At 43.1% G+C, this 9,825-nt stretch overlaps 1 protein-coding gene across 3 annotated transcripts in view; it reads left to right on the top strand.

The window, feature by feature from the left end:
- The window catches only part of RPIA (ribose 5-phosphate isomerase A), a 46,143-nt gene that overhangs the window by 4,841 nt on the left and 31,477 nt on the right, over positions 1-9,825 (top strand). For all 3 annotated transcript variants that reach the window (XM_003799183.2, XM_023518802.1, XM_023518801.1), the window contains exons 2-3: positions 2,749-2,809; positions 5,400-5,455. In XM_003799183.2, the coding sequence (XP_003799231.1) occupies positions 2,749-2,809; positions 5,400-5,455 (117 nt within the window). The remainder of the gene's footprint in view (positions 1-2,748; positions 2,810-5,399; positions 5,456-9,825) is intronic.

Raw genomic sequence — 9,825 nt, 5'->3', positions numbered from 1 at the left:
ATACGAACCCGCCACCTTAGGTGTACATGGCTGTCGCCTTAGCCGGTTGAGCTATAGGCGCTGAGCCGAGACTCTCTTAAAAAAAAAAAAAAAAATGTATCAAATGTAGGGCCCAGGGGTGGGCTAACCTTGGATATTCCAGTGGCCTTTGATCTGTGAGGAATAAAGGGTTTTAGCGGAGGCCCTATTTGTCCTAAGGGACCTTTAGGACTTTTCTTACTATTCCAAGAAAGTTTCATTGTGGGCTTTACCTTGTCAGATTAATTAATCATTAATCACTTGTTGGAACTCTTAAGAAATTTGAAATAAAATGATGTTTCAGCAGATTGAACTTCTTGAAGTTGCTTATTCAAAGTGAGTTTGTGTGTGAGACTTTTGATATTCTTAACAGGTGATTTTTTTAGAGGTAAAATCGTAATACACAAATACGATGAATGTATGTCAAATATTTTATTTAACTCACTAAATTAACAGGTTAACTAGAGAAGGTGTAGAACCTGTTACTGGTGTCTTTGTTTTGTGCTGCTGTAAGAAAGTACCTGAGACTGAGTAGAAAGTCTGATTTTTTTTTTTTTTAGAGACAGAGTCTTACTTTATTGCCCTCGGTAGAGTCCTGTGGCGTCACAGCTCACAGCAACCCCTCCAACTCCTGGGTTTGGCGATTCTCTTGCCTCAGCCTCCCGAGTAGCTGGGACTATAGGCACCCGCCACAACGCTGCCTATTTTTTGTTGCAGTTTGGCGGGGGCCAGGTTTGAACCTGCCACCCTCCGTATATGGGGCCAGCGCCCTACCCAGTGAGCCACAGGTGTTGCCCACCAGAAAGTCCAATATTAAGGTGCTGGCATCTGGGAGAGAAAGGCCGATTAGTATCGTGGGTGGGCACTAGTTCCACTCAGGAGTTTGGGGCCCTCGTAGCCTAATCACCTCTTAAAGGTCCCACCTCTTAATTCTGATACAACAGCAGTTAAATTTCAGCATGAGTTTTGGAGGGAGCAAACCTTCAGACAGTAGAAGTCAAAGAACTATGCAGTCAAGAAATGTTAAAATGAATTTACAAGATCTGTTTATCTATAGGATAATAATTGCATCTCACAGAACACAATTCAATTGCATTTCTATAGATAAGAATGGTTGGCTTTGTTAATTAATATTTTTCTGTGAATTAACGTGTATCTCTATCGAGTTGTCAAAGAGCCTAATCAAAGACAAAGGGTCAGAAGACACTGACAGTTTCCCATATTGCATTGAAAAAATAACCAGTAATTTTCTTTCTTTCTTTTTTTTTTTGTAGAGACAAAGTCTCACTCTATTGGTAGAGTGCTGTGGCGTCACAGCTCACAACAACCTCCAAATCTGGGGCTTAGATGATTCTCTTGCCTCAGCCTCCTGAATAGCTGCGACTACAGGTGTCCATCACAACGCCCGGCTATTTTTTTGTTGCAGTTTGGGTGGGGCCGGGTTTGAACCCGCCACCCTTGGTATATGGGGCTGGCGCCCTACACACTGAGTCACAGACGCTGCCCCAGTAATTTCCTTTTATTCAGTTCAGAGTCTTACATTTTTTCTTAACAATGTTGAATTCATCTCTAAAGTGGCAATAGTGGGTCCCTGGGTCATAAGAGAGTATTGTGAAGATTTTGACTTTATGTTGACGTTTATAAATCTTGGTGTGGGTGTTTAATGCCTGGTAGCTGCTGCTTTGGTTTTTAGTCATTTTGCCTTATATTACAGGAGATGGATCCCAGGAAGTTGCTTAGCGTGTTAGTTCCTGGCCTTGTTTTGCTCTCTGTGGTATAAATGACTTGAGTGAGCTCTTACTCTGCTCTGGTCTGCTCTCTTTCCTAAGGAAGTAAGCTCAGTATTGTGACTCTTGTTTCTTGTCCTTTGTATTCAGGAAGTGCTCTACATCTATTACAGGCTTTCCTGTTGTCAGATAAAGACTATTTCTCCTGTTTCTGAGGCTCTGGCCTCTTCCCATTTTTTCCTGAGGCAGGCTTGCACAAAACAAGGATCCCTTGGCATCAATTAGATGTATGTTGAAGTGATTTACTATTTTGAGGTTACTTCAGACCCTCCCCTCTCCTGCTGACTTTGGGAGAGCTCTGGGTGTTGGTGTTTCCCTGAGGTTTCCTGTGGTTAGTCCTCTTCCCTCTAGATCAGCGGTTCTCAACCTGTGGGTTGGTTCTCAACCTGTATAAAAGGCCACAGCATTAGGAAGGTTGAGAACCACTGCCGTAGAGGGTATGCGTGTATGAAACCCAGCTTTCTGCCTTTACCTAGGCTCTGTTGTTTCTTCCTAGGGTCTTTTCTTTCTGATTACTTACCTGGGGTTGGCCAGGATGTTTTTCAGGTGTTTTTTGTTTATCTGCTGCGGGCCATTTCTGTGAGATTGGTTTAAGTTGCTATATAATTGTGAGTAATTAAGCCAATCATTTTGTCTAGTAGGATGTGACAAGGAAATGATGATGTTGGGAGTGTCGGAAATGAAGGGAGGAGAGCCTTGTTGATTAATTGCCCATTGGGCTAAATTACAGCCTTTTTTTGGTTTGTTTACTTCTGACTCTGACAAATTGCAGCTTTGAGGTTCCGTGGGTCTGTTTTTATAAGTTAGGCACGGTATGTACCTTACACCTGTGTTGAATAGCTGGTCAATTTTTGGTGAATAATTTATAGCCCTGGAAAGTGGGCTAACAAGGAATAAAATGTTGTATTAATAAGTTTTATTTTTTCTTCCCTCCTTTTGGCAGAATAACCAAGTGCTGGGAATTGGAAGCGGCTCTACAATTGTCCATGCTGTGCAGCGAATAGGTATGTTTTTGCACTGTCTTCTGGATGTTTTATGTGTGAAGATTGGGAAGGGTGGGTAGAGTAGAGGGAAACACAAGTTTGGCACTTGCCTATCTTGGCTTCAGCAGTGCAGTTCCAGTGAGAGGTCCATTGAGTATTTCTGTTTTTTCTTTTTTTTTTTTGAGAAAGAGTCTCACTATGTCACCCTTGGTAGAGTGCTGTGGTATCACAGCTCACAGCAACATCCAGTTCTTGGGCTTAAGCAATTCTCTTGCCTTAGCTTAGCCTCCCAAGCAGCTGAGACTACAGGCGCCCACCAAAACGCCTAGCTATTTTTTGTTGCAGTTGTTCATTGTTGTCTAGCTGGCCCAGGCCGGGTTCGAACCTGCCAGCCTTGGTGATGTGGCTGGCACTGTAACCACTGAGCTATGGGTGTTGAGCTGTGTTTCTGCTTTTCCTAGAGAGAGGGATTCTTCTTCAACTAACTTAGGAGAATGCCTTTGCTTTTGTTTACCCTGTTCAGCTGGAGGGGAGGAACTGACTTTGCATGAAGTCCCAACATTATTTTAATCATCTCGATAGCTAGCATGCTTCCACCTTAATAGCATGTGTGTGGTCTCAGGCATTTTCAGGCAAACTAGTTGAGGTCAGAGTCAGTTTGCCCTGACCATAACCCTGGAGTGGATGCTGTAGTTGGTAGGTGTTTCCTGCAGGTGTTGATTTCACTCTCGTTAGGGTGAGTGTAGGAAAGGCTCAGGAATTATCAGTCCCTGTGGCTGCTCAACAGGTTTTACTGCCCTGTTCTCTGTAACAACAAAGCCCAGAGGAGAGGCTGCCTGAATGCTGATCTCTTTTTCTAGGTGCCCATGGGCAGAGCCCAGGAAGCAAAATCCAGGATCACTTTGTCTTTAAGGAGTGGTTGTAGTGCCCTGTGATGGCTTCTGGAAGTTTCATCAGGCAAACGGGAGCTTTAGTGTTGTATACCTTTCTATCTTAACCCCGTGTGTGGAGAATTTGGGGGCATAAGAATTAATGCACTCATTGAAAGACTTGGAAGTTTAGTAAGACAGTTGTTTTCTTAAGACGCTTTTTTTTTTTTAATCAAACTTTTCTGAAATGTACAAATTCAAAATGAATAATAAACCACCTTTATTCTCTGGGGCATGATTGTATTTTTTACTAAAATACAAAAATAAAGTTCCAGTTTTTCCCTGGCAGAGGCAACATAGGGTAGTTAGGATTGTGAAGGTAGACTACCTGGGATCATATCCCAGCTCTGCTACTTATTAGCTGTACCTACCACGTTACTTTACCTATGTGCCACAGTTTCCTCATCCGTAATATGTGGGAAATTAGAGCCCCAAACCCAGAATAAGTGACTGAGGCAAAGATCTCAATCAATGGAGCTTTATAAGTCAAAATTTGAAGACGAGCCCAAACCGCATGCAAATCTATGACTTTTTGAATGGGAGTTTGGGAACTTCAGTATTTAAGCTGGGGGGATAGGGCATACCAAAAGAAAAAATAGCAATGGGTGGGCAGCAGGGCCAAAATGGTTACATTTTTGTGAGGCCCAGGAAAATCTGTTTTGCATAATATAAGGTGATTGTTAGGAAAAGGTAGTGAAGGAAACATCAATTGTGTAGATATCCCTGGATAGATGGAACAATATTTCGTCTTGTTTCTCTTTTGCTCCTGGGTAGATAAACTTGTCATTCATTATTAGAGTGGAATTGAACAGATATTAGTTCATTATTTATTTTTATTCTTTTCTTACTTAGAAGCTGTGTTAGTGGCACAGAATTTAGTTTTAGGAGATATACTTAACCTGTAGACCTAAAGTTACAATTTGTTTATCTTGCTTATGGGAGGCCAGCAAGGAATTTTCTTTCTTTTTTTTATTTTGAGACAGAGTCTCAAGTTGTCGCCCTGGGTAGAATGCCATGGTGTCATACCACAGCAACCTGCAACTCAGGCTCAAGCAATCCTCTTGCCTCAGTTTTTTCTATTTTTAGTAGAGACAAGGTCTTGCTTTTTGTTCAGGCTGCTCTCAAACCTGTGAGAGCAGGCCCCACCTGGTCCTCCCAGAGTGCTAGGATTATAGGCGTGAGCCAGTGTACCTCACCTAGCAAGGAAATTACTAAGGAATGATAGGTGAGGGCGAGGGCAGTTCCTGGGGATCTGGCTGATGCCTAATGTTAGTAACAGCTATTCCTTTGGAAGTGGGTGTTGTAGGCTTGACCTTCCCTTTTGCATAAGGATTTGCGAGGATGTAGTTCTGAGATTTTTATTTTTCTTTCTATAGCTTGCCTTTTTGGTTAGTAGGATTAAAGTAATCCATATATACAAAGTTCTTAGAATATTGCCAGGTACATAATAATAATAAACCCCAATACTGCCCTTTTATGTGGTTAGTACTAGCCTCCTTAGACTTTCTCATGTCTCTGTCTTCTGATGTGTGAAGCATGGTCATCAGCTTTTTCACCAAGGATGGGGACATGGAATGAAAGGCAGCTGTCAGTGGCCTTTCATGGGGTTTGAGCAAATGCACATGTGACAAGGAAAATAAAGTGAGAATGAAAAACCACTAATATGGCTTTTGTCTCTACAGCTGAAAGAGTGAAGCAAGAGAATCTGAACCTCGTCTGCATCCCCACCTCCTTCCAGGTATGTCCTGCTTTCCATTCTGCATCTTGACAGCTGCTGCTGAATCTTCTGTTTCCCGAGGTTGTGGCTGTGTTTGCTGTGTTTCTGGGTCGCTGTAGGTGAGAGAGCCAGGAGTGGGAGAGGAGTTTACTGACCAAGGCTTGCTCCTTAGAAGTGTGTTTCTAGATGCATTCCTTTACTCATTCAGGGGATATTTCAGCGCATCTTGCATTCAGACATATGGGGTATGCAGAGATTAACCTGTGTTCTCTATCCTCAAGGAGTATCAGTCTCATTTATAGGTAAGAATGAGGCTAAAAGGAATTAAGTTTGAAACGAGTATATAGTATTTTGATTCTATACCTACTGCTCTTTCATTATAAAATAGGAGCTGGTGAAAGAAAGCAGTGGAGCCACTTGAATCTAGGGAAAGATAAGGAAAGAATAGATGTTGGGAAGTGGAAGGGAAGAGAGGTACTCAAATAGGGCTATCTCTTGTCCTTCATCTGCCCATTGCAGGGAGGGATATGTGTATAATCTCTTGTTGGTTTAGTCTAGGTGATAGTATGAACTGGAATAGCAGGTTGGACTTGTAGGTGGCTGATCCTTCTGGGGTTCTCTGGACTTAGTTTTAGACAGCTGAGTTTTCTTGGAAAACTTTCCCAATCCTAGTGGCACAGAATGCTGGCAGCCTGCAGCCAGCTCTAGGTGAAGGGGTAAAGGGTGTTTTTTTTTTTTAACTTCGTAATTCATGTCAAATTTAATAGTCTCTTTGCTGATTCTTTGTACTGAGAAAGAGAATTTTCATTTTCCCCCTTGTTCTTAAGACTAACAACACAGTTTTTATAATCTTCAACTTCTTTTTTTTTTTTTTAAGAGATAGTCTCACTTTATTGCCTTTGGTAGAGTGCTGTGGCATAGCAACTCATAGCAACCTCCAACTCCTGGGCTTAGGCGATTCTCTTGTCTGAGCCTCCCAAGTAGCTGGGACTACAGGCACCCCCCAGAATGCCTGGCTAATTTTTTGTAGCTGTTTGTCTGGGGCCGGGTTGGAACCCACCACCCTCAGTATATGGGGCTGGTGCCCTACCCACTAAGCCATAGGCACTGCCTTTCACAATGCATTTTAATGGCTACAGAGTCAAATGCAGAAACTTTGGTATCTTTAAAAGTTCTAGATTTCTCTCCTTGGCCGTGAGACATGCCCTTTTTTACTGTATACCCCATTCTGACAGGAAGAGGTACTGTAGAGGGTTTAAATGGTGCTGCAACAGGGTGAACGCTAGGAAAGTGCTGGTCAACACATTTTTTCTGTCCTTGGAGGCAGTGCCTTTCTTTTCGGCAGCCATTCAGTTTTGGATGTTCTTTGGGTTAAGTCTCCTAACCTGTGGGGACACGGCAATGGAGAATGCATGCAGCCTTCTGGCCCCTGGCTGCAGAGCCAGCCCCCCTGCAAGAGAGGCGACCGCCATGGCTGCAAGAAGAAAGGGTATTTGTTAAGGTTTTTTCTAACCAGGTGTAGCTGCAGCCTGACAGAGCAGAAAGTCCAGGGAGGGATTCCAGGCGGACAGTTTAGAGAGTATAATGCATGCTGTTGGAGCTTCTTTCAAGGTTAAGTCTCTTGGGAATCTTGAGCTAGGTTGGTGGGTATCTAGGGACAGAGGAAATACTTGAAGAGGCTTTGTATTGCTTCTTTTTTCTTTGAATTCTTGCTGTATAGGGCAGTGCCCAGAGCTCAGTGGGTAGGGCGTTGATCACATGCACCGAGCCTGGCGGGTTCTAACCCTGTGGAAGTCAGCTAAAACAACAGTGACAACTTCAACAACAACAACAAAAAAAATAGCAGAGCATTGTGGCAGGTGCTTGTAGTCCCAGATACTTGGGAGGCTGAGGCAAGAGAATCGCTTAAGCCCAAGAGTTTGAGGTTGCTGTGAGCTGTGATGCCTTGGCACTCTACTTAGGCTTGAGATCTGTCTCAAAAAAAAAAGAAATTTTGCTGTACGGAAGAAACACTTTTTTTTTTTAAGCTGTTGCCCTGGGCAGAGTGCCGTAGCATCACAGCTCACAGCAACCTCAAACTCTTGGACTTAATCAGTTCTCTTGCCTCAGCCTCCCAGGTGGCTGAGACTACAGGCATCTGCCACAATGCCCTGCTGTTTTTTTGGTTGTATTTGTCATTGTTGTTTGACAGGCCCTCAACGGATTCGAACCTGCCAGCTCCAGTGTATGTGGCTGGCACTCTAGCTACTTGAGCTACAGGCGCCAAGCTAGAAGAAACACTTTTAAATAAAGTCTGAGTGGCTTGTGGTGGGTTTTCTTAGTCCTTTAAAAAGCCAAGTGACTTGATCAAGTATTTTTATTTCTTAGTTAATAAATTATTTGATATTGATATTTATTTTTATTTTTTTGAGGCAAAGTCTCTATTGTCCTGGATAGGGTGCCATGGCATCATCATAGCTCACAGCAACCTCAAACTGTTGAAGGCTCAAGAGATCCTCTTTTCTCAGCCTCCTGAGTAGCAGGGACTATAGACATCTGCTAGGATGCCTGGTGGTTTTTCCTGTTTTTAGTAGAGAAAGGGTCTCACTTTGCTCAGGCTAGTCTTAAACTACTAAGTTCAAGGGATCCTTCTGCCTCATCCTCCTAGATGCTAGAATAATAGGCATAAGCAGCCACCCCCAGCCTGTTTGTTTATGATTTTGTGTCAGAAGTGGGATTTTAAGGTGGTTATTTTTAATTAAAGTTACGCATTTTGTGGCTCACGCCTATAATCCTAACACCCTGGGAGGCTGAGGCAGTGGATTGCTTGAGCTCAAGAGTTCCAGACCAGCCTGAGCAAGAGTGAGACTCCATCTCTACTAAAAATAGAAAAACTAACTGGGTGTCGTGGTAAGCACCTGTAGTTCCAGCTACTTAGGAGGCTGAGGCAGGAGGATTGCTTGAGCCCAGGAATTTGAGATTGCTGTGAGCTATGATGCCATAGTTCTGTACCCAGGGCAACAGAGTGAGACTCTGACTCAAAAAAAAAAAAAAAGTCTTTTTTGGAGACAAGAGTCTCAGACTGCTGCCCTTGGTAGGTGCCGTGGCCACAGCTCACAGCAACTTCAGACTCATGGGCTTAAGAGATTCTCTTGGCCTCAGCCTCCCAAGAAGCTGGGACTACAGGTGCCCATCACAATGCCTGGCTATTTTTTGTTGCAGTTGTCAGTGTTGATTTTAGCTGGCCCAGGCTGGGTTTGAACCCACCATCTTTTGTATATGTGGCTGATGCCTACCCACTGAGCTATGGGTGCTGCCCAAGAAACACTTTTAAAAAGCTCTTTTAACTGTTTGAATTCTTGCCCCAGTGTTTTGAAACTATGTGCTTTGCTTGCTATTTTCAATTTTTCTCAACTTAGCCCCAAAACTACAATGTCTGTTTTTTGAGACAAGGTCTCAGTCTGGCTTGGTCTAGTCTCGAACCTGTGAGCTTAGGCAATCCAACTGCCTCAGCGTCCCAGAGTGCTAGGTTTACAGGGGTGAGCCACTACGCTGGCCCTATGTCTGCCAATTTGAGGACTATAACCTAGGAATACAGACTTGGCACCAACTGAGAAGGTGTCTAGGAGTGGGTTGCGTAAGTCTCAGTAGGAATGCATTGTGCTACATAGGAAATGGGAGAAAGAGACGGTGAAGCAAAGGTGACTTTCTTAAGATTCTGAGTTGCAAATCTGTGGTTAACTTTCTAGGGTAAAAAGAAGTACACAGGCATCTCAGGGTCTGGAGAGAGGTGATTGTTGTCTGCTTTTGTGCTTCATCTAATGGGTAAGGTTATAGTCAGTTCATGTCAGTGAAATAATTGACAGACTCCAGCCTTGCAGGCTTAGCTTTAGGTCATAGGCCTAGTTTCTAAATATATCCGACTTGCAACCATTGAGCTGCTTTTAAATTTGTTTTGTTCAAATTTCTTTTTTCTCACAATTTTCCCTTTTTAGTTTTAATCTTCCAAAGGAGGACTTTGGAGACCAAATAATATAATTTGAGGGACTTGAAGATAACAGATCTCGTTTTTTCAGAATTACAGGGTATATGGGATCCAATTGAATTCTGAAATGTGTTTGTTCTGTTCTTCACCACTATAGGAAGTGTTATCGGGGAGGATTCACAGGCTCCTGTATTTCCTTTCAGAATGCAGAAGGCTCTTGTTTTATGCTAATGCTTCCTCATTTCACACAGAAATGAGATGATCATTGCAATTAGGATTATTCTTTCTTTTTTTTTCTTTTTAGAGACAGAGTCTCACTATGTCGCCCTTGGTAGAGTGTTGTGGCGTCACAGCTCACAGCAACCTCCAACTCCTGGGCTTAGGCGATTCTCTTGCCTCAGCCTCCCGAGTAGCTGGAATTACAGGC

The sequence above is a fragment of the Otolemur garnettii genome, unplaced genomic scaffold (genome assembly GCF_000181295.1).
Source record: "Otolemur garnettii isolate 467f Iridium unplaced genomic scaffold, OtoGar3 scaffold00147, whole genome shotgun sequence".
NCBI classification, from domain to species: Eukaryota; Metazoa; Chordata; class Mammalia; order Primates; family Galagidae; genus Otolemur; species Otolemur garnettii.
The sequence above is the reverse complement of the archived record's forward strand: the minus strand, read 5'-3'. Positions and strand labels throughout refer to the sequence as shown.